The 24,877-nt window shown below is 38.3% G+C and overlaps 1 protein-coding gene across 3 annotated transcripts in view; it reads right to left on the bottom strand.

Annotated features, from left to right (window-relative positions):
* The window catches only part of LOC141810512 (uncharacterized), a 43,699-nt gene extending 22,569 nt beyond the window's left edge, over positions 1-21,130 (bottom strand). Inside the window, exons 1-4 of one of the 3 annotated variants that reach the window (XM_074698131.1) lie at positions 20,972-21,130; positions 20,047-20,492; positions 18,082-18,127; positions 3,397-3,946 (exon numbers count right to left, since the gene is read on the bottom strand). In XM_074698131.1, coding sequence (XP_074554232.1) covers positions 3,397-3,691 — 295 coding nt within the window. In that variant the 5' untranslated portion in view covers positions 3,692-3,946; positions 18,082-18,127; positions 20,047-20,492; positions 20,972-21,130. Of the gene's footprint in view, positions 1-3,396; positions 3,947-4,034; positions 4,162-18,081; positions 18,128-20,046; positions 20,493-20,971 lie in introns of those variants that run through there. The other 2 variants (XM_074698130.1, XM_074698132.1) reach the window with 2 other exon arrangements.
* Positions 21,131-24,877: the final 3,747 nt, after the last annotated feature.

Genomic DNA, 24,877 nt, shown 5'->3' with positions numbered 1-24,877 from the left:
CTGCTCTTATGAATTGAGCGACTGTTGTTTATTCTCTAAACCTTTAAGAAGATTGGTGTCGTTTAGGCCGGGTGCGTCCATTTCCTGCGAGTGTGTGTGTGTGTGTGTGTGTGTGTGTGTGTGTGTGTGTGTGTGTGCGTGTGTGTGTGTGTGTGTGTGTGTGTGTGTGTGTGTGTGTGTGTGTGTGTGTGTGTGTGTGTGTGTGTGTGTGTGTATTAGGCACGTGAGGTTTGCATTTTGTCATCTGCTGTAGGCTATTCATGCATACACGTGAGGATATGGACTCTGTGAGTTAGAAGGGGCGTGCAGGGGACATGAGAACAACTGGATAAAAGAAAAGAGACAGTGGATGGAAAAAAGGAGAATAAAGGGAAGAAGGATGGAGTGGAAGAAACAGAAAAACAAATAGGTGTAAGTAATTAGTGGAAAGGGGGAGACAGATGTTAGAGATAAAACAAAACAAGGAGAAGAGAGAGACATATGGATGGAGAAGGAGAAAGAAGGGGAGGAAATATGGAGAGGAAGGAGGAGAAGAGGAGAAGAGAACAGCAGCTCATGCTCCACTGGAGGTGAAGTCATGCGAGCGGCGCTGCAGCTTTCTCTTCAGGCTGAGCAGCTCATGCCTGGACATAACGAACCATCTTTAACTGCATCACCTGCCATCACACACACACACACACACACACACACACACACACACACACACACACACACACACACACACACACACACACACACACACACACACACACACACACTGAAGTGTAGACTGTCTTAATTAGATCTTATTCTGTACATACAAAAACACTAAAATCTGCACTTCCAAATGTTCAGATTTTTCAGCCGGATCAGATTTTAGACTCCCACACCTTGCTCATTTGTTAGTCCTCTTAATGTTCCAATATCCCCACAGTTCCAAAGATTTTTTTCCAAAAACTTAAAAAAAAAAAAAAAAAAATTCCTTTGTAATGTTTGTTATTGTGACGATTTCTGCTGCTGCTGATCAAAATAAAATTACTAATTCATTCAGTTACTGTAAAGAAAAAAATCTTGTGACCCTATTTTGAAAGTGTCCAAGAAATGTGGGAACACAGGGCTGACCCTGTTAGCTCAAGTTTGCATCAATTGCACTGAATTCCTTAGAGAGACTTTCAGTTTTCAATAAGAGGCACTTTCAGCAAGTTAAAAAAGCATTTCTACGTGACCACTTTTTGAGTATTTTCACTATCACTTAACTTAAACCAATTTATGAGAAGTATATGGTGAGCTTGAATAAGTTGTAGCTCAGTTTGCAGCCCTCTCATATTTGCCTAAGAGACAGTGAGTTACAAAAGAAACTTTTTCTTTTTTTTACTTGGTTTAGCATGTCCTTTTGTTTAAAGAGAAGAAACCTTGAGGGATAATACCGCTCCTTCACAAGAAAAGCTAGCCAAGCTGCTCAGCTAGCAGCAGCTCCTTCTTGTGTACAATGATGCGAAACGAAATAATGTTAATGCTTACCACAAATGTGTTTGCAGTTAGTGTCTTTTTTCAGGTTTAATCACTGATTCGTTTGTCTTGAAGAGAAGGTGATGTTGTTGTGAGTTGCTTTGCTCCAAATAGAGATCATTTAACAGCCACCAAAGAAAAACCTCGACAATGAGTTGTCCTTTGTCTCTAAATTTTGACTCTGAAGTTACATGCCCTTTTCTGTATCTTTCTGTTTCCAACAACAGCTTCAAAAAGCGCAGGGTTCAGACTGACGAAATCTGAGTTGACTCAGGGTCTTCCTGGCTGATGACTCAGTCAGTTTTAAGGGGCAGCCTTGGAGAACACAGTTTCATGCACACACACTCAGTGCGTTTACATACTCAAAGTCGACCCAAAGAGGAAGCGACATCCTAACAATGATGGATACAACTGTAGCTTCTTTTTCTTACGTCCTATGTGTGATGATTCAATTTTGTTTTTTTTGTTTTGTTGGAGTGCAGCGACCCTTTTTATCATGGCTATCTGCTACTTCCTCTTCTAGATGAATTCTGCTGAACGTTGAGGTATACTGGGACCAGCCAAATCTTGCTGAATCCAACCTCAATCCAGTTGCAATCACATTATCTATGTTTGTAGATCGAGTGCGTGTAGCTGCATGTAAATGCAAGGACTGGTAGTCATGCATGTGAGTCTCAAAGCTCAAAATTTGCTTGATGGAATATACAGATTGGGATCATGTGGAAAAGCATAAACAGACAACCAGTGATTGACCTCTCTGACATCAAACCTCATTACACTGCCTTACCTTGAAGCCTTTATCTTCTGTGGGTTAAAATGAGTATCAGCATCACATACAACACAACATGCCAGCTGCAGCAAGTTTCATAAGAAGACCAACAGGTTGTTTTCAGTTCTGTGAAAACTTTCCAAGGAATGCGGAAACAAACACAGATTTGAGGACCAAAGAGCGAGCAAGTCTCCTCTTGGATGAAAATTGCTCAGAAGCTTTGCGCTGGTCCACGCTAACACTGAAATTCAAAGCACCTCTGTTATTTCCAAAGACTTCTTAGAGAGCTGTTTCTGTTTCCTCTGGATCTCCGTCACGTTTTATGGTGACTGTTGGATTTATGAGATGTGGGTTCATGGTGTAGTGCAGGTGGTAAATGGACGTCAGACTTTGACCTAGCATGTAAAGGTAGCGCTATCAGGGTAGAAGACTTTCACCAAGAAAAAATAAGGATATTTACAAAACAAACAAACAAAAAAAAGAATAAAATAACGCTTTCAGGCAAGGTAATCTTAGGGTTCTAGTTCATCTTTTTTTCTGGCAAAACACTTCAAACGAACCGAAGGTGGTGGATAGCATTACTGTACAACAGATGTACAAGACAGGCTAGCAAACTTGCAACAACTTTTTTATCAGCCATGATAAAATCTGCAGGAAGGTGTATGTCAGTGTTATGCCATTTTGTGCTCATCTGTGTTCCATATTGTCCACAAACATCTCATGTTTTTATGATCAACCAAAAGGAAAAACTGCAGAGGACACTGTTCTCAGTGCGAGTAGTCTTTCTGTTAGCTAGCTAGCTAGCTTGTTACCTAGCCAGCTTTCTCAGCTGCTAACTCTGCTTCTCCTTTTTTCTCTGCCAATTTTCTTTTTCAAAATATCATTGACCTTTTTTTTTTTTTTTTAAATCTAAAACAGTTTATAGACAGTTGAAGAGTATTGTTCAAACTTGAAATGCTGAAAATAACACATTCTTGGTCCAAAAGTACTTATCACAAAGATCAGGGTTTGTTTTACTGCTATTGATGACTCAGCTAGTGAGCTAGTTGAGTTTGGATGAAGAGTTTCTGTGTGAATTCATCTTTAACACTTTATGAATTCATTTTTAAACTTTTGCTCTAGAAGTTGAAAAAGCTTACCTGTGTAGTTGCTGGTGGGTTTCTGAACTGGTTTATCTGTTTTGTTTTCTGCCTGTGCTCCTGTCTGAGCATCTGTCTGCACCTCTGTAGGTGCCTCTGTGGGCACCTGGGCTTCAGTCTGCAGGTCCGGCTGCAGCTGGATCGCTGTGCCGGGTGTTGATTCCTGAGGCAACAACGTGGATGTGATGCTCTGAGAGTCCTGGTTGCTCTGAGTGGATCCTTTCACCAGGACCACAGCACAGAGCAAGGAGCATAGCAGCATCCATCGAGAGGTGGGTCCTGCTTCCAAAGACATGAGGACAAGTGATGAGGAGTTTCTGAGGAAGAACACAGGATTCACAACTTCATGGTCAAGTGCTTTGACTTGACCAGGATCTCAGTTTGAGGTAGAAAGATCCTGAGAAGAAAGTTTGTTGCTTCCTTCCTTTCCTCTGTCTTCCTTTTATGACTTCTCTTTTCTTCTTCTTATCAATCCTCTTCTTCCTCCTCAGTCTCCTCTCACTCCCTTGGTGGAAAACAGAAATCCTCTTCGATTTTCCGACTCATGATGCTAAAAAGAGGAATGACAGAGAAAAACAGAAAGTGAAAAGGTGTGTATGTTGGTAGATCCAGCTGTTATCTGCCTGCTCTCCGCTCACTTGCTGTTGTTCTCTCCCCGGCGCTCTCCTCTCCTCTGCTCTGCTCTCCTCTGTCCCTCTGCTCCTTCACTCATGCTCTCACTGCTCGGTCCGCTGCTCTATCCCTCCCTCCCTCTCTCTGATCTCCAGCTGGGCTGACTGAGCTCTTGCATAACAGTAACTCATTCGCTGAGCTGTGCTGAGCTGTAACTCATGCAGCTTTAAGTCCTGATATTCCTGGTTGCTGCTCTTTCCCACTTTGCCCCTCTCACCGTGCTTCCCTCTCAATCTGTGGTATCACTGCAGTTACTCTCTGAAGATGTTTTGGGCAATAATGAATCAATGAGCATGAACAGAGCTGTCCAACATTAATCATCATCCTGCAGCCTTTACACCAGGATGCTTGTTCAAACTCATAGACCGTGAAATAAATGATGTAGTCTCAGTAACTTCACCCATCTGTTTCTAAAGTGGGTGTCATATTAGAAATACACTTAACATTGCCTCAACCAGAGGCAGTGTATGAGACAGGTCTCCGAGTCTCCTCAGTGACAGTTTTGCCCACCAGTCTATCAGATGACCCTACAAATGTGCAAACTCCTGTTCATAATATCAGCAAAACTACTTAGTTGAGAGAAAAACTCACCCTCATACAGAGTGTACCACTGAAAAAAAAGGCTGGATTTTTGAACCAGGGTGGAAAAAGGTTTATTTTGGCTGTAAATATTAGCTGTTTTTAGACAACCTCAAGTGGACACTCGATGAACTGCAGTTGGGTGGACTTCCACATCGACTTCATTCCTCACATCTGGAGGTTGCTGCCTGTTCAAACCCCCATGCATTTTCTTAATTAAATGAAATCAAATAAAACTGTAATGAAAGCAGGCTGATACCTGCAGAAATATGATAAATAAAAACATGTCCCTCTGATTGAAATAAATTGGTATTATTTAGGGATGGAATCAAAAACCGGTTCCTGTTGAGAATCGATAAGAAATGTTTCAATCCATCGATTTTCGTTAGCCTTTGTGCTTAACAATTCCCTTGTCAATTCTTTACCTTGTGCCGTAGCTGCCGGACCTTACATCGACTAGTCTGCTGCAGCTATCTTAGCTCAGCAGTTAGATGATGTTTCCCAAGAAAACTCTGATTCAGGATTTTCAGCTCGAAGTTTTACTGAAGAACTGACTTCATAAAGAAGTGTGCATTACTCTCTCTCAGAAGATTCATATTCTGTACATTCAAAATGATATAAATCACCTGTTTTACCAAAATAACAAAATAGCGCAAGCTTGATGCTAACGTATACGGGAAACTGCATTGATATGCTAGCAGTTAGCATACATCAGTATAACTTCAGCTTCAGAATAGAATTTCAACTTTCATCACAGAAACATATCACATCAACTCTTTGAAAAAAAAATACTGAGAATTTCAAATGTCAAAAGCTAACAGGGAATTGAAAGGCTCATGGCTGACTTCATAACTATGGAAAGCTTCCAAACAACTTAAACCATTGCTATAACCACTTTGAGACACTAGATGGCCTACTTGAATTATTAATATATTACAACACAGTACATCAAGATCACATTGTGGGCAATTTTGTACCTGTTTCTGTTTAATTATGCCCAGAAATATCCAGACTCTGTGACCAATTACATTTTATTCACTTACAGTATGAGCTCATTAAAAGTTGTTGACATAGAAAACCTGTAAAGCTACTTTTTGTACCAAGAAATTTCACAACAGGAATTGATAAGGGAATCGATAAAGAATCAGATATATTGGTATTGACAAAATCTTATCAATTCTCATCCCTAGTGGTTTTACCAATCAGAATCAAATATTCAACACAGCTCAGCCCTAAATCCCACTGAATGCTGTTAAAAGGTCCAACATCTCATATTTTCTGATATTTGCAAGTTGAGGAACCTGCAAAGTTTGATCCTGCAGGTGAGCTTATAAACCCTTACAGCATTAACTTATCTAATAAGATAAGCATTTGCTCTGCAAGGCCAAAAATCCTGTCTGAGCTCAAACCTCATCAATGAGTTATGGGTTAGATGGAGAATCAGTAGAACTGTTCAGGGTTTCTATCGACAACAACAAATCTATTCTTGTTCCTGATAAATACGACATGACAGTTTCTGAATCTCCTGTGCTTTAACTTTGAACCATGCTGAGAGAAAACGTGACCACCTGCCTACCTTTCCATGTGTCTCTGAGTGCTCACACAGCCATAGTGTGAGTGCACGTGTGGGCATCCACCCTCATGTGGGACTGAATGTGTCACAGGTGGATGCTCAGGTGTAATATGATGACCCTGATAGCTCTTGTTGATAACCCTTTAGCCTGAAAGTCCACGCATAGGTATGAATAATTGATGCATCTGGGACCAAAATTAGGAGAAAGAGATGGAGAGAGCAGGGAAAGGAAAGGTGGAGGGAGCAGGTGGGAGGAGGGAGGTTATGACATGAGAGCAGGAGGTAAACAATCAAAAGAAGAAGAAAAAAGACGGAAAGACGTCACGATATTGGAAAAGAAAGAGAGATGAAGTGAGATGTGATGCTTTTAGCCCTTCCAATAAATGTTCAGAAGGGTAAATGGAGACAAGGTGCTGCAAACTACATTATTTACAGCAACAGCTTTACCAAAGTGGACACGGGAAAGGCTTCAAAGGAGAAGCCTGTGATTTTTTATAGAGTCAGCAAATTTTAGTTACACAGCAGAAGGGCTTTACAGTGTAAAAATATCCATCCCAACAGGGCTTGGTCTAACAGAAGAAGGTGTTTTCAGGTGTCAGGTTTTCATTGGAGCTGGGAAATGTTCTCAGTGTACAGGAAATAAGAGCTGGAAATGAGGCAGATAATCTAGAAACCAGTCAGTTTAACAACCTGGATACACAACGATTAAAAACATACAGATTCTCTGCACAGATCACTAGAAAAAAAAGGTTAAAAAGACTTTAAGTAGAGTTGTTTTAGAGACACATGACCAGGGTCTCATCTCAACAGTTTATAATGCACGGTATGAATTTAAGTTATGTGATAACCTTAGGTTTTCAACTTTTAAGAAGTATATTCAGCCCACATAGTGGAAGAAAAAGAACCAGAGTTCTCTGTGCTTACACTGCAACAGAAAAATTAAATCTTATCAAGTGTTTCTGTCATATTTTCAGTAAAAATGTCTTTTTAGACTTGATATGAGGCACATTCAGCTGACCAGTCCAGAAAAGAGTCTCATTTCAAGTTATTTAAAGACAAAAATAAGGCTTAAACTGCCTGTAACACGTAAACAAATCTGCCAGAAAAATGTGCTTGTATTAAGACATCATTCTAATCTTGACACGCACTCTTATTCTTCTCTTATCCCACCGGTAGACTTTTTTTTACTTGTTACAGGCAGTTTAGACCTCATTTTTTGTCTTGAAATAACTTGAAATGAGACACTTTTCTGGACTGGTTAAGTGAATGTGGCTCATATCAAGTCTCAAAAGACATTTTTACTAAAAACAAGAGAATAACACTTGATAAGATTTCAGTTTTTTGCTGTGTAGAAACGGTTTCATACTATAAAACTACAACTTTCATTTTAAGATAATTCATTCTTGTTCTGTTCTTGATTTGTGATTTTTTTTGTTTACATCTCTTTTTCTGCCTTTTTCTTGTAAATTTCTTATTTTATTGTGAAAAGTACAACTGTTTTCAAACTAACAATTTTATTCATAAAAAACAAGAACTCTATTCTTGCAATACTATGATTTATCACCATGCGCTGCAAAAAAATGAAACCTTATCAAATATTTTTATCTTATTTTCACTAGAAATTTCTTTTAAGACTGAATATGAGCCACATTCACCTGACCAGTCCAGAAAAATGTCTTATTTCAAGTTGTTTAAAGATAAAATTGAGTTCTGAATCTTCCAATAAACCAAGAGAAAATTTGCTTGTATTAAGACATTGCTCTAGTTATAAGCAGATTTTTTAGTTGTAACAAACAATTAAGACCTCATTTTTGTCTTTAAATAACTTGAAACAAGACATTTTCTGGACTGACCTGCTGAATGTGGCTTATATTGAGTATAACAAGACAAATTTTACTCAAAAAAAAAAAAAAGAGAAAAGCACTTGATAAGATTTAATTTTTTGCAGTGTCTTGATAAGAACTGTATATCTTCCTAGTTGTTTTCCTCAGCATATCCACCACTGCAGTCTTGCTTATGCATGCTTGACAACATTTTTCTGTTTGCAAACCACTTACACTCAAACAGACACAAGTTTTTGGATCTACTGTAAGCCATTTCAAAATTCTGTGAGTAATTTATTTCCTTCCTAATGAGAGTTGACTAAGACAAACAGGAAAATTAAAACACTCACAGTTTCAGTTTGGTTTAAATAGCTCAAAAGCTGCATTCAGTGTGATGTTTGAGTGTCATCTACATGAGCCTCTCTGAGTCATGCTTTGATCTGAAATCTCCCATAAAACCAGAGTATTGACGTGACTCTGCTCTGCTCTTTCCCTGCTGTAATTGATGTGTCTTGTTTTCTCCTTGTTTTATTATTCACACGCTTCTGGTGCACTCATGTATTTATAATGTGAAATGCATCAGTCGCATGAGGACGTTCTTACTGTAGTTATGATGAGGACAATGATGATGATGCAGCTCAGTGACTCACAGGTCAGGATCAGACTCAAAGATAAGTTTAGAATCAAAATGTGATTTTCTGAAGTTGTTTAATTCTCCTTCATGTAATTTTTTATCACAAGCCTGACTTTAAAGCTGGGCCTGTTTGATCAGTATATTCTATAAGGTCTTCTCAAAGTTAACAATCAATAATGTATTATGTCCTTAATATGCTACTTGCAGCTTTTTCTATATCAATAAATCATGACCGCATTAAATATGTATAACTATAACAAACAAATGAGATTATCACTGAGCAGAATATCAGCCTTTACTCTGGGTGTTACACCATGTTCAGTCATATCTGCTGGCTTTACTCATGGCTCTATAAAGACAAACAGATGGGCAGGGGTGAAGCCATGATGGTAGAAAGGGCTGAAAGAAACAAAAAGAGGCTGAAGTTGACAGATCTCTGACATAATTATGCTCTTGGGAGATGACAGTGTTTATTTGCTGGACTGTGAGTGTTAATGTGTGGATTGCTCTTTTAAGGAGGATTATGAGGATTGAAAGTAACAAGGGAGACATGGATGAGACGGAGAGAATCCACATTTGTTAAATTGGGATGAGGATTATTTCACAACAATGCCTCTAGAGGGGAATACCTTACGTAGCATTTGCGCTAACATGAGTAAAATCACAAGCCTGGTTGCTGTTCATTAGCACTTATACTAGTTAAAGTTAGCCACAAGGGAAAATGTCAATAGTTTAGAAGGATAACTATAAAAGCACTCAGAAAGCACAGACCTCCTACAAGCATATTGTGATTCGGACGCAACACTTCAGTCCTACTTTAATGTTATACTCCCTTTCAGCAGACTGTCTGCTACAATTTGGTGTTAGTTTCAGGTTTGTACGATAATTTGTTTCCTGACAGTGTTGAAAATTAGGATGACCCATTACATATTTCATATTCTGGATCTTAGTATCCAGAATATTACCAGGATCTGGATCATACTTTTACATCTGTCAGAAATTATGGTGGCCTTGTCTTTGTCTTGTTTTGCAAAGCAATCTGACCATTTATTGTGGAGTTATATACACATATGGTGAAAACAGCCGTATCTCACAACGATAAAGAATCCTTTAAAAAAGTCCTGGATCCTGACTTCTTCCTTATTCTATCTTGAACATTTCCTGAAAATTTAATAAAGATCTGCTTGTTATTTTTTGAGTTATGGTGTTCACAGACAAACAGACAAACTCTCCAAAAAAACATAACCTCCTTGGTGGGGGTAATTATTGTATTTTTGGACAAGTGTTATTGGGATTATTGGGATTATTGGGATTAGTTTGGTGCATTGAATCAATAAAACATAAATATTATCTCCCACTCATGACATCACCCACTGGTCCTTTAAGTGGAAGTTTTAAAGCCCAGAGATGTTGATCACCACTTTGCAAAAATGCTGACTCAGCCATGTCCCCTAATACAGTTGTTTTCAAAGTTGGCCACCAGGGAGCACAATGGAAGGCCTCAGAAAATTGGAGGGAAGGGAAAAAGTAGAATTCAACATTTGTATTTATATGTAGTTTTTTATTGTTGTTGTTCATTACCATTTGTCCTGAACATACAACACGTAAAGTGCCGTAATCGTCAGGTTCACATGATCCAGACTGTACCTAACCCCACCTTGTAAGACAGCAGCAATTTCAGCATGATGATGTCGTGGTCTGTGTCAACCTGGCTGATTATATAAAGCTATATATAAAACTGAACTGAACTTTGAGGCTTGTCCCCTGTCTAACTACTGGCTAGATGTCAGAAAGGAGTATCCCACCTTAGCTGTCAGAGCTCTGAAGTGCTTTTTGCCTTTTGCAACAACCTACTTTTGTAAATATGGCTTTTTTTTAAAAAAAACAAACAAATGTGATGATAATTTTAAAGGTGAATAAAAGTCAGAAAATACACTCTTTAAGTTGACATTTTTTGAAAAAACATTCTGAAGCATTGTATGTTTGTTTCTAAAGGGGGCAAGGCCAGAAACGTGTTTGGGAGGCCTTGGTATAGTATAGTTTGGGAACCCTTGTCCTAATATACAGTATGTACAGACTGGTTATAACAAAACAAATGTGTTTTAAAAACAGAATTTTTAAGTCATATAAAGTAAATTGATGGGTCCATAGTGTAAATATTTCTCTGTATCAGACCTGTATAAGGAAAAGCAGTATGAAGAACAGATTGATGATCCAACACCTTTGCCTGTTTTTTGCCTGTTGCACTTACTAGGTCCTCTTAATACGCTCCCTAACTCAAAGCTTGTGCATCAAAGCAGCCATGCTTTTACTTTATATAACAGAGAAGGCTGAAGATAGTTGATATTAGAGACAGGAGTGGGCCGGAAGAGTGGAATTGTAAATAATAAAAAGATAAGACACAACCACACCTGTACAGTGTCTACCATAAAATAATAATCAAGGCTTTTAAATATAGATTCTCAAATATGAGGCGTAATAACTGCTGGTTCTGGTGTAGCTACAGATTCTTTTTAGTCGGACATGATTAGAAGGATGTTATAAGTTTCCTTTTTTTTTTTCCTTTTTGTTTTGAGACAGAGAAAAGTGGATTAGCCAAGGGAACGATTAGTAGCTACTTTGTCTACTGGGGTCCTTGAAGATTCCCTCTGAATACAAGCTCCCATTCCTGGTTGGAAAAAAAAAATGAGGACACTGCTGCGTCAAAAAGACAGACAGGACTCGCCTCTGAGCTTATCAGCCAGACAGAGAGAACACAGGCTCATTGTGCTGTGATGAATAAAATATAAGCCATGTGCATGTACAGTGTAGTTACTTTGAGGAGTGTTACACAGAAATACATTACGAGACTGTCTGTCTCTAGAGAAACACACACATTCACACGCACAGATACACACACCGAGACAGCAGCAGCAGCAGCAGCAATCTGCAGCTCTGTCACTATCAAACTAATCCCTCATGTGACATCTTAGAGCACATTAAATACTGTTATATAATACAAAAACACAGCATGCAGACACACACACATGCACGTGCACTCTCACACACTCAGCACTCTGTCAGTTTGTGTTGGCTTTTTTGTCTGCTTCAGTGCTGCTCGATGATTCAGCTCCAATGCTCAGAGTAACACTCCACTTATCATGAATTTGTCTTTTGTAGCCTTATGCACATGTTAATATGTGTTAATGTGCCCCTTAAATGTACATGTACAGTGTGTGTGTGTGTGAGTGTTTTTGTGTGTGCGTGTGTGTGGATCACAGCTCTATAGAAATCCAATAATCAGCGCTAAGTAAGGCCACTCAGGGTCACACAGGTGGACGTGTGGGTCACACAGGACAGAAGGGCTTTACTCGTCCCTGTCACCTGGGCTGCAGTAATCTATACCAACAATTGAAACGATGGAGATCTGGAGAAATCCTGGTAGCGAATCAGAGGATAATGAGGCCAGACTGAGCCAGAGGCCGCTCCGATTGGACTGCAGTTTGATATTGGATTCCCAGGAAGGCTTAACTGTGTTTACTCAGCTGTCACTTTGATTATATTTTACTTCAAGTCTTAATCCTGTTTAAGCTGTTTACAGAGATATATTGTTTTTATGATGTTTGTCATAATGTGTGAAAACCTAACCTCTCTGTTTACAGATTCTTCATAAAAATGTTGAATCTTGTTTCCGTTTGTAATCCAAGTATCAACCTCTTACATGTCAACAGACTTGGCAACATGCACAAAACTACATCAGGTTAAAAAGCAGGCAGGACATTATCCACTCATGCTGACATCCTGATAATCACTGGCTATAATCTGACCATGTTTATTTATCTTTATAAAACATTTTGTTGTCCAATTTGGACCAAAAAATTCAGCTTGAGCAATACATGTTTTTTTGATGCTGTGGTCTGAGAGCCAATCAATTTTATAATCTTTCAACTTCATATTTGGTTAATACAACTTCTATTTAACAAGTCAGTATCATAATGTTGTTTTACTGGCAAATGAAACACCCTTTAATTTACTTACTTTACTTTAAAAAAAGTAAATCATAAGAAAATCTATTCCTTTACAGGCGTTTGTATCAGAATACAAGGAACTTGACTCCGGTTAACTGCAATCTCTCCGTAAAATATTTGTAAATTCACACTAAATATTACAAAAATGGAAAATACTAGAGCTAGATAAATAATAATAATAATAATAATAATAATAATAATAATAATAATAATAATAATAATAATAATAAAGAAGTTTGTACAGAGAAGATTTAAAAAAATATATAACAAAAATAATATTACAAATAATTAAAATAAAAATGGAGTAAATAAATATTAAAATAGCTATTGTATTGCTAAGTAGTCTCTATTGTTTATTATAAGTGACAATTAAATAGATAAAAAGTTCCTACTCAAATATATCTTTCAATTTAATTGTGCATGGAAACATGGTACATTAAAAAAGAAGTATTAGTCGGCCCTGCATTGTGAGTGTTTCCATGGTGTTTTCAGTAAAAACATAAAAACATATAATTTTTTGTAGTATTAGTTTGAAGAGATGGTGTTTGTATATTGTTGGGACTTAGATGATCACCCGAACACATTTTATGTGCATTTTATGCAGAAATCCAGTTAATTCCAAAGGTTTCACATACTCTCTGTGAAACTTTAGATACACTTGCACCAAAATGTGGATGAACTGGGGATTATTTTGCTGGACGATGGATTTTGTTTTTATTTGATGCAGAAAACGGAATCCCTCTTTAAATCAGGGTCCTCTGAGCTGCACGAGTCCAGTTGGCTAAACCGCTCTGTGAAAGATTAAGATCCAGAAGTTGGATGCTGTTGCTGCAAGATTTTGTAGGGATATGTCACCAAAGACTTCTGAGTTGAGTATTAAAATGACCCCAATCCCTTTTTTATAATCACAGATACTGATGTGATTTCAGTGTTCAGTGTTTTAGTGCTTGAGCACAAATGATCCAATCCATCAAGCAAAGTCAGATGGACATGGACAGGCTGTCTGTGCTTCATATGGCCCAGCCCATGTACCCACTGATTTTTAAAGTTTGTTTTATGTTGATGAACCAATATGTGTATATAGACTACGCTTTGTTGATTAATGTTATAATGAAGTGTTTTAAAGATTACACAGCTGGTCCAGTCAGTCGTGCACAGACAGTCTACACCTCTACAGTTTCATTTAGCAGGGTCTTATATCTACTGTGTACCCTCCTCACTCACGGGTCAAAGGTCTTACCTTAGTGACATACCGGTATATAATATGTTGAAACAACCTTTACAAATTAAGCTGGACCCAAACATGCAAATAAGTAATAGTAACCTTAAAAACTTTATGTTCACACAACATATTTACAACTAGTAAGTTCAACAAATTTGGGTCTTGCTGAATGAAAGCATTTTATTTAGGTGGAAATTTTCAGCTCTCCTGAATCCTAAATAATAAACTCATGTTCCACCTGTGTCCTACACTGTGTTTCTCTGTAAGAACCAGCAGAGTCTTCTGGTCCTGATTCCTGCTGCTACAGACCACAACTTATCCCAGAGAGGCAAAGCAGGGGTCAGACAAGAGGAAGGGGATTTGATGGTCAGGGATCAAGACTTGAAGGACCCTGGGACAGCTGGGGAATAATCTCCTGATGAGAAACAACTGCTTGAGAATCCTTCAAGGGGGCTCTACAAGGACATGTTGGTTGAGAGTAAAATCACGTGCAGTATGAATAAGTCTGCATGGCAGACTCTTGAGATTTTAGATGTAGTGATCTCAGAGAAAACCAAACAGAGCATTCTAGTCTTAATCAGAAACATCCTCATGTAAACAACTTATTTACAAATAATACTCTTTATTTTATTTATTAAAAAAAAAAAAAAAATTCTCTTGTTTTTACATTTCTTAAACATATACCAATATTAGAAATCAGAATAAGGAGGACATGTTGAATTTCTTGTTGCTCTCTTCTACTGTTTCAGGGAATAAGGGGGGATACAGCGTATTGACATCGCAACAGTGCAAAGACCACAATAAGTCACAGTGATCTCTCCAATGTCTCCAATTTAAAAGTTGCTGCAGTAAGTGTGGTAAAAAGTAATTACAACAGGTGCCCAGGTAAATAAGATCCTGTAATCAGAAACTGAAATGCTAATGTTAAATGTGTATACAAACATGGATTTACAGTTTTCTTTGTGTGCATGTTAACTGTCTAGAAAATGGTATGACTGGGAATCCATGCAAACACACACTTAAGATTTTGAAATTTAAAGAGCAGACCACTGATCATGTAGGGCGATGACCTCATGCAAATTGGGATTTCCTCACAGGAGCTTTGAGTTTTTGAACAATGACATATGTGTCATTGATTGGATTTGATAATATTTGTGCTTGATGCAGTTCACTTTATTGTACACTTTTCTTTTCTTTTATCTTTGAAAAGTGAATGACTGTGTGTGAAATATCAGCTACTACCATCTCAATAGTTATCACTACTGGAAAAACAAAGAATTTTGGTGTGGCCTCAAAAAATAGCTCTTCCATCACTGAGTGCAAAATGAGATTATTGATGTCTGAAGAAAACTGGGCCACCTCAGTAGTGGGAGCTCTGAGTGTAAAGAGACACAGGAAGATAGAGACCAAAGAAGAGGAATCGGACATTCAAGGTCCTTGACTTCCTCTTAATAGTTCGTTTACACACGTGCAGATTATCGCTCATCTCTCCTGACTAAAACATGAAACTCTGCTTGTAATTCTGCACTCTGAGGATTTAAGTGTAGATCCGAGCTTTGGGCGACTCACTGCAGCTTTAGCACTAATTTAGGAGGCTCGCAGCAGCAGAGGCAGATTAAAAATAAGCAGAGGGACAAACGTGCAGTTACACTGCGTAAGGCTGAGACACTTTAGGACCCCTGGAGCTCATCTGGTCTTAGATTTGATCCCACACTGCAGGATCTGGCTGTATTTACAGCCAATAACTGCTATAATAAGAATTAATGAAAGGGTTTTGAGAGAGGAAAGCACATGAAGTGAAATCCAAGTGTCATTTCACATTTCACCATGAAAGTCATTTCTTACTGCTGCTGGATGTCCAGTGGCTAACTGGGGCAACAGCGCAGCAAGTCCTCAAGATAATTTACATTTGCAGAAACATTCAGAAAGCTGTGGTGTCTGGATTTGCAGATAGCATTCTGGTTTTGTAACATTCATTATTTGCAGGTTGTTTGCTGTTCCTACAGTTGATGTGAATGTGCATCGTTTCTGGATTTGCAGCCTGGATATCCTAAAGGATATCTTTTGTTTGTTGCTGTGTAGAAGCCTTTGCCTTCCCTGTATGAAACACATGTGATAGTAAAAGATGCGTAGGAGTAAAATTCTCCCCTGGCATCTTTTAGGGCTGAAGGGCAGCACAGCCGGCAAGTACACACTTAGAGGATTTCACTTTGGTTGTGTATGTGTGTGTTTGCGTGCGCGTGATTCATGTGTTTTGGATGTGAGCCCTAATCTGGGGTTAGAGATCTCTCCGATCCGGCACAACTTTGTATTTACAGTCCAGGTCATCTGCTGTGCTGATATCCTGAGGCAGCAACCTTTTCCACCAGTGACACAGGGACGGACAATGTGCAGCAAAAACGGACGATGATGACCATGAAATTAAAATTAAAAAATGAATAAAACACAGCAGAATAGTTTCATGTATTTCACTCAACCTTTCTTAGAGTTACAGTTCAGTACATAACAGCATCACTCTGCTCTTACACCCTATGGAGGTGTTTACCACCATCCTGTGGTCATTGGTGGTACTGCAACCTAATTTCTATCACTTGCATCTTGGTTCACAAAAATTCACTCTACAAAATAATGATGATATCTAACTCTGCAGAAAATATAGTCTGGCCATTATGGTTGAAAATAATGAAGTCCTGGTCAAACAGAATTTGGTCCGAGGTAACTCAGTAGAGAAGACTTGGGTTAAACTGAAATAAATATTTTAAATATGTGCATAATAACCTGAATATAAAAACCATTTTGTTTTTGACGATTCAGCATGAACCTCTTTTATCTATCAGGGGGAAGATGCATGTAGTTTATTTTTCTGTTGACATTAAGACATCAAGGAGCTAGTGTCCTTGAATGTTTTTAAATCTAAACTGAAGGACATGGAGGCTGATTCCTTAAGATGTCAGTTTTTTAGCTCAGTTGTTTTAACAGTTGTTTCCTGAAATGTGATCTTAATCCATTATCTTGTGTTTCATTGACTGTACTTTGTCTCTTTTTGTGATTCTTGTCTGTAACTTTCTGTTTTTGCTGCTGCCAGTCTTGGCCAGGTCTCCCTTGAAAAAGAGGTTTTTAATCTCAACAGGACCAACCTGATTAAATAAAGGTTAACCACAAAAAATTAAAATTTCAAAGGTAAATGTTTCTGTACTTTCTCAGTAAAATGTGAATTTGGATTTACCTCTTTGAAGTATCAAATTTTGTGCGTCATTGTGGTCGGTCTCTGAGTTTTGTTATGTCCCAGGTGAGAGCCTACCTGAGCTACTTTGTGATTGGGCCAGTAATCAGGAAGTTTTCCTGAAAAAGTCTGGGTCACAAGGGTCTTTGTTTTTGTCGCGTGGATGAAATCACTTATAACATATGTGAGACATTTTTTGGTTATTGTTGTTGTTAGGCTTAGTCATACTTCAGTTTAACTTTCTATGATGTGCTGTGACACAAGATACTCAGATGTGTTTTCTGTCTTCAGAAGTCTTGGTCTGAGTCTTCTGTCCTATTAGGACAATGATAAAAGACAAAACCCATTGATTTTCATTTTTCTGATTTTGGTCATTTGAACTCTAGTGGTGCGAGAAAACTGAAAAATTAACATTAATTAGGACAATGATAAAAGACAAACCCGTCCAGTTGCTTCTATCAAACACGCCCACCCCGAAGCTGAAAGTCTATTTCACTATCTGGCCTTTATTATGGAAATGGATTTTACATTCTCAAAGGATTGCTTCAACATTAGTCATATTTACAGTAATACAACAATAGCCAACAGCTTTTAGTTCTAATGAGGAGCATTATTTTGGGGTTACTACATGACCACAAAGCTGTGTGAAAAGTGATCACTGAATAAAGACAGGATGAATCAGTTGGGTTTCGAGTTGTAAATTTTGTCGAGCTACCTAACCTGACATGATGAAATGTGAAAATCAGCACCATAGGTGTCCTTTCAGGAGCAATTTCATGAAATTTAAATTCTCAAGCCTGTGGTCTCAAAAGCACCTGCCAGCCAGACTAGATTAAGGTAATCCAGTGGAGAATGTGCAGCAGCACAACCAGAATCTAATCCAATCAAAAGCAGAGGGGAGGAGCAAAAGACAAATTTAGAGCTGCCAAAGGTAGGACTTAACAAACTCTACCTGCTGAGAGGCAGCTGTCGGTCTGCAGAGCAGGGCCTGAGCTGACCTAGACACACACACACACACACACACACACACACACACACACACACACACACACACACACACAAGTTAGGCATGATCGTAAACTTAAGGAGTGTTTAGTATTGCAGATTGTTTCAATAGTTTACCTCATTTATTTATCTATTAATTAATTTATTTACTTACTTATTGATTTAAGTAAAATAAAAAAAAATTATAGCTAATTTTGGCTAAAAGTCTAGTTGATTGTGGATTTTAAACTTTTTCTATTTCACAGGTAACAGTAGATTAAATAATAACACTGGGAAAGAACAGTTCATAATCTACAATGTGTGTATAGACCAGAGGGTGTCAGCAGTGAGTAAAACTCAGTAGGCATATAGAGGACAGAGAAGAAGTTCATGCAGGGGTTCTAAGCCCCAGAGAAAAAGAATAAAAACAAACAAAGAAAAAAACACTATTCCATAACTTCACAACTACAAATGGTCTTATATTTCTCTAGCCTCCATCGGTGATGGGCCCTCCAAAATTGTATGAGACTGCATCTCATCCTAAATGAAACAAGTGCACACTTCATTTAACTATGCTGGGATTCCTCCCAACATACTCTATGCATGCTTCATATTTTGATCTTGGAATCCTTTCTCCAAGAAAACTATTGATTTTCATTTTTCTGATTTTGGTCATTTGAACTCTAGTGGTGTGAGAAAACTGAAAAATGAACAGTAACATAAATAGTGTTGCTCCTGCTAAGTGTGTTACACACAAGTTTTAAGGGGATGTCAGAAAATAAGAGCATGTCCATCAAAATAGTTGGTTTGTTAGAGTCCAGTCATTTGTAACTTTTCCCCATGAACAGGTGTTGGGTACAAAAACTAATGTGGTATTTAAGCACAAGATAAAGACACTTACATGCTTTATCCTGTATGAGTTATGAGTAGTAATTGGGAACACTTATTGGTCTACAGGAAGTAGAAGGTGCTTGCCTTTTTTTGTTGTTTTAAAATATAGTCTGGCTCTGCCCCTAAACACTAGTGATGGTGGCCTTTCATTTTATAAATAAAAAAAACCATTTCAACCTTTTAATTTTTAACACTGATCCCACAGGCTCTAACCTGCAGGACTATCTGGCAAGTTGAGCAGCACATAAGGCTAATTTACAACAACATTGTTAGAAATGACTGAACTGAACTCTACATGTTGGATCGTCAGTTTCTTTGTTTTTAGTTTTCTTTCTTTTAATTTAAGTTATCATCCTGAGATAAAACATATTGAAATAGAATTTATTGTGACATGTCTCCTCTATGAGGAACCTTGTTTCTTGCAAACAAACCTGCTTGCAACGAGCCAGTAAATCCTCTAGATGGCAATATAGAGCTGTTTAAATTCTGGTTTTCATCTCTAAGTCCCCATGTCGCTGCAGCATGCTGCTCTGTAGACTTGTTGAAAAGTTTAGGATTGTATTTGAATGGCAACTGATGGTACTATGGCGAAAGAAAGAGGTTACACCAAATCTTATAGGCTTGTAACACATTCGTTGTCTTTTTATTTATTTATTTTTCTTTACAGTTCAGACATCTGAACGTGATTTGCAATTTCTCTTCTCTGCAGACATTTTATTCACCCTTTATTCTTTTTTTTTAAGTTTCAGATTTAATTCATTATTATGAGAACTTCACTATTTTATCCCCGTAATTTTTGCAAAAACGGGTCTGATGGAGGCAGTCAGCTGCCAGACCCCTCTCTTAGCCCATGTACCTTTGAGTAGTAGGCTATGTCTAACTCTTAAGAAAAACAGAAACCTCAGCATGAACAAGCACACACACCGTCCTTGTGAGAACTTAACTCTCACCTGATTGGCCCTTTCACAACCAGTGAGGGTGGGGCATGACTGTAGTTAATTAGCATAACTATCCAGCCTAATAAATGTGCACGCAGCCTCACCTGATCCCGCTCCAATCCTGATCCTGGTTCCCTCAGCAGCATCAGGCACACAGGCAGGGAGGGAGAGGGACTTCGGCTGAAGTGTATGGAACACGAGTCAGACCCGGTGGAAGTGAACCACTGGTTTGAAAGAGAGACTTCAGCCAAGTTCAGTCACCTCTCAGAGACACCGGTCAGCATCCAGCGTCCGTGTGTCAAAGCACAGCCTGAAGAAGAACTTGAGGCGCTGCTTCATCCGGCCCACGGCGGTCAGTGGCGATCTGAGGTTTCCCTGTTGGCCCGGTTCTGCTGAACAGCGGCCGACCGAATCCAGAGCTCCGGGTCCCCCATGAGGTTAGAGGCCGCAGCCAGGATGGAGCTGATCAGGAAGCTGTGGAGGGCGAGGAAACTGATTCTTGGGGTGTTCATCCCTCTGTCACTGCTGCCCTTACCGCTCATCCATCCAACTAGCGTGAGTACAAGACAATTAAAACACTTTTAATAGAAATTTTGTTTATGTCGTTTAGAAGTATCAAGCCAAAATCAACTTGTGTCAAGCTCTCAGTCAAGGTTGACACTGGAATTTAGATTAATAAGACATTTTATGAGATAATTAATGAAATCAAATCCATTTAGTCGTCAACAAAATAATCAAAGATTCACTTAGAATGTTGTTTTTTCTTTTAGCTTTAGAGATTTTAACCTATATTTTATACAACTAACTTAGAGGTTAGCTCGTCCCAGAGAAAAGTTAAGTTTAATAAAACCATTCAAGTTTCTTTGAGTAACTTTTTAAAGTTAACCATAACACATACCAAGGTCTCAAAGTGATAGCACAGAAAAAGCAAAACCCTCAGATAAACCTACTTGTGTATTATTATAATCTAAGTAAAGAGCAAAAGGTTAGATTTATTTACATTGACTTAATCTTTGTTAGGATAGGTACCTTGAAGAAACACGCTGGAGCAGCAGACAAACACCACATGCAGATGATGTTGTGTTGTTCTTCCTTGTCGCCTCCAATAACTGTCCTGATAGGATTTGGTGTTTGTGTGTGTGAGTGAGAGAATCAATCAAAAGGCTGACTGTCCTCTGCTCTGATGAGTGCTTGTCCCGGTCATCAGCTGAGCAGTGTGTGGAGTGGAGATGTCGCGACATGTTGATGAGATGGAGATCAGTTTAAAGGGGGAGTGAGAGGCTTGATACTCAGGCTCATGCACAGATTTAGTGTTTTCTGTGAGAGGCTCGGACATGGAGAAGAAATCTGCCTCACTGTGTGGTTTCACTTTTTTTTTTAATCCACAGCTTTGGTTAAAAAAAGAAAGGAAGAAAAAAAACTACATTACAAGTTCTTAAAAGTTTAATTCTTGTTGAATTTAAAATGTTGTGGTACATTTTTATGTGTGCCTCCATGCCACACTTCCTGATTCAGAAGAGTTGTGTTTGGGATTTTGGATTTAAGACAGGATCATGTTTCTCAGGGCTCAGACGTGTGAAATTTGTCTGGTTTAATGTCAGCAGTGAGTTTTGATTTTGGAAAAGCGCTTGCTGTTTTGCTATAAACTGAGAGGTAGCTGTGCTGGAATTAGCTTGGGTAGCTCACATTAATGGCAGATTTGAGGATGAGTAGCAAACTGAATACAAGCTCCATTATAATCTTTTAAAGGTTTTTCTTCAGTTTGCTCATGTTGTGTCTGTCTCTGTGCTGAAAACATAGAAAGACTGCTCTTAGTTTTTGGTTTTCTGAAAAATCACTACCATCTTTGTTACGCTTGGAGGATGTTCATCAACTTCTTCATCTGTTCCTAGAACACGTCTAGAATCGTAAACATGTGAGAGACTTTTTTCTCATACCAAAAGCAAATAAGTTTCTATTATCGTCTTTGTCATTACATTTTTTTAAAGAATTTAACATCTTAGTTCAAATACATTTGTATATTTTTGTGCATTAATAAAAGAGCAAACACATTTGGTCATTATTGAAATTTCTACAAATCTGCCATACTGCTGTAACTTCATATCCAATTCATGTATTGTGCATTGACTTTGGTAGCAGAGTGACAAACTCTATGTTAGTCAAACCAACTTAAGTTTTCTGGTGGTGTAGGGATTTCATCATGAGAATCCATAGATGATTTACTTAAATGTACTTATATGGTGCAGCAGGAGAAAGGATCAGTCGCAGTTGCATTGTAAAATAAATTTGAACAGGAGTGATTACTCTAAAATCCATGGCATGTCATTTATTGTTCTCTCAAATGAGCCCAAAGGTAGTCACTGAACAACATGACAGAGGAACACAGGACTGAGGGATTTATTTATTTTCACATGTTCACTGACGCTTCACTTTGCTCAACAACCCAATCTCAGACAACAATAGACCAGGTTGTGACAGGTGTGTGCTAATGTGTTATACATGAGCTCCTGTGTGTCATAGCTGCTTGTTTTTCTTGTAACATCATTAATATCCAAATGATCTGTTATGTGAGCTTTCAGCCAATCACATTGTGTCCCAGGAGCCTTGCTGTTATGTCAGGACCGGTGGGTGTTTGGCGAGAGTAGGCGGCGCAGGATGAGGCCAAGAAAGAACTCCTTGCTAAAACTTCACTACAAAGAAAGAGAAAGAAACAATCCAGGCAATTAAGTTATGTAATCAACCAACCACCATGCTGGATTTTGGCCCCCATGCTGCTCCCTTACGACATCAGGGACCTCAGACTGTGTCAAGAATGTGGCGGGTTCAGAGTGTGTGTCAGAAAGTGTGTGTGTTTGGAGCGGTACTGTGTCCAGCTGCAGAAAGACAGAACATCTGTTGGATGCAGTCAGGCCGGGTCAGAGAGGGCGTGTAATAGGACATTCAGGGCCAATCAGGGATGTGCCTGGTGCTCGTTAATGTCAGGTTTGCATCCTGATAGGACATGAAGGATAAGACTTAATAATAAAGCTGTACATGTGCCATGCACAATATGACATGACATGACACTACAGGATGTGATAAGATGTTGAATCATTCAAACCAGTATGATTCAACATGATACAATACAATATAATATTATATAAAGATATGCCATTTGGCACAAAATGATTCAGTGAGAAAGGAGATGGTAAGACACAATAAGATGATACAAAATTAAAAATAAGAGTATGATAAAATGCATACTAATTGAATAATTAACCATAATAGTAGCTTTACAATGACTTAGATTGTATGATGCAGTGTAGTTTAAAATAAAACAACATGATGTGACAGTGGCCAATCAGAGAGAAGGGGTTTGTAAAGTGGGGAGCCTTAAAGCGACAGCAGCTTAAACAAAGCTCTTCACACATAGTAGAACTGGGACGATATGCTATTGTTTTAGGATTTTTGGGGTGCCAATTTGATTTAGATTTTATTTTTTATTTACAGTTTTTATTTTGCTTTTTTAACACCAGACCGTGTAAAAAGTCAAATGATGATGATAATGTCTACAGACTATGTCAGGAGCCATATTTTCCCATAAAATGCACATCATGTGTGACAGAGAGAAACATTTCTGCCTCTGCTGGAGAAAAGTGATAACTTTTTCCAATCCAATTTATAAACAAAGACTGAAATGCAGAATTTAAATTTGAAAAAGAAACAATTTTTTTGACAGAGAATCCTGATTTTGATATCGTCAAACCAAAAATCCTGATAAATCAATGTCTCATTTTTTCTTCTATCTCTAACACATAGGCTGAAAGAAAGGGTTTTCTAAAACACCTGAGAAAGAAAAGTATTTTTTAGTTTGCTTGTTTTTATTTGATGTAAAGCTGCTATGGGGCTACCAGAGAGACAGACCCCTCCTAGGAAAGCTAGGAACGTGACATGCATCACTATTGCAAGGAATTGTTGTCCACTACTTTAGTTTCCAATAAAATTGTGCACTGTAGTGACAGTGTCTTGATAAATATCACATGAATTTTTTTGTACCCTTTTTATTTTCTTCATGTGCTACCATATGTTTGCACTAACTCGACGTGTTTTTGTGAAGCAGAATATAATTCGTGATATGAATTCCTGACAAACCTTATTATCAGGTTGCATTTGTTTTTTTATGATGTGACCAAACATTGGCAATTTGCTGGAGTGAGCTTGATAACTCTACAATGTGCTCAGTGATGCCATAATTTTTTTGTTTTTTTACTGTTCACAAATTATTTGGTCTTACTTTTGATTTGAGCGCTTCGTTCATCTGCATGTCTATGCATGTTGGGTTTGTACATTTATTTGTGTCTTTGAATTCTAGTCAAAGTAATCTTCTCTGAAATTGTTGAAGGAAGGGTTTGTGTGGTGTGCGTTATCTAATCTAACTGTTAAAAGTCCTTTTAGCCCTCTGCTGATTGGTTCACTGAGAACAGGTTTTTTCCTAAATCAAGTGTCTTTAAGCCACTGTGTGTTCTGAATCCCTTCAGCTCTTTTCCTGAGCTGTGTACAGATAACAGGGGGGTTGATGAGACAATCAATGATCTTCTGTTACGTGTTGAGGCAGCAAATTGGCTTGTCAGCTGACTAACACTCTGGGTTGGAAGAAAAATCCTTCAGTTTTATTGAGCATTTCAGTAAAGGAGATAGACTGGATTCTAGTGTTGACAAGACAAACTCTGAAACTACTCTTGGTCCAACAGGAAGAAGAAGATTCCACCTAGTTCCTGTCTGTTGTAAAAGCAGTAATCAAGTGCTCTCAACTATGAGTTTTGAGAGGTTTGAGGGAAGAAAAACTTATCTTAATCAGTACCTTGGGCATACAATAATCTTTAGTAATAGCTTGAATTTTATAACAATATCCCTAAACAAATTTGAGTGTATAAGTGATAATGTAGTCACTGAGGC

Source organism: Halichoeres trimaculatus, unplaced genomic scaffold, assembly GCF_033239565.1.
Source record: "Halichoeres trimaculatus isolate MK-OKI-2021-1 unplaced genomic scaffold, fHalTri1.1 fHalTri1_scaffold_21, whole genome shotgun sequence".
Classification (NCBI taxonomy): Eukaryota; Metazoa; Chordata; class Actinopteri; order Labriformes; family Labridae; genus Halichoeres; species Halichoeres trimaculatus.
Note: the sequence above shows the minus strand (reverse complement) of the source record. Positions and strands in the feature narration are given on the sequence as shown.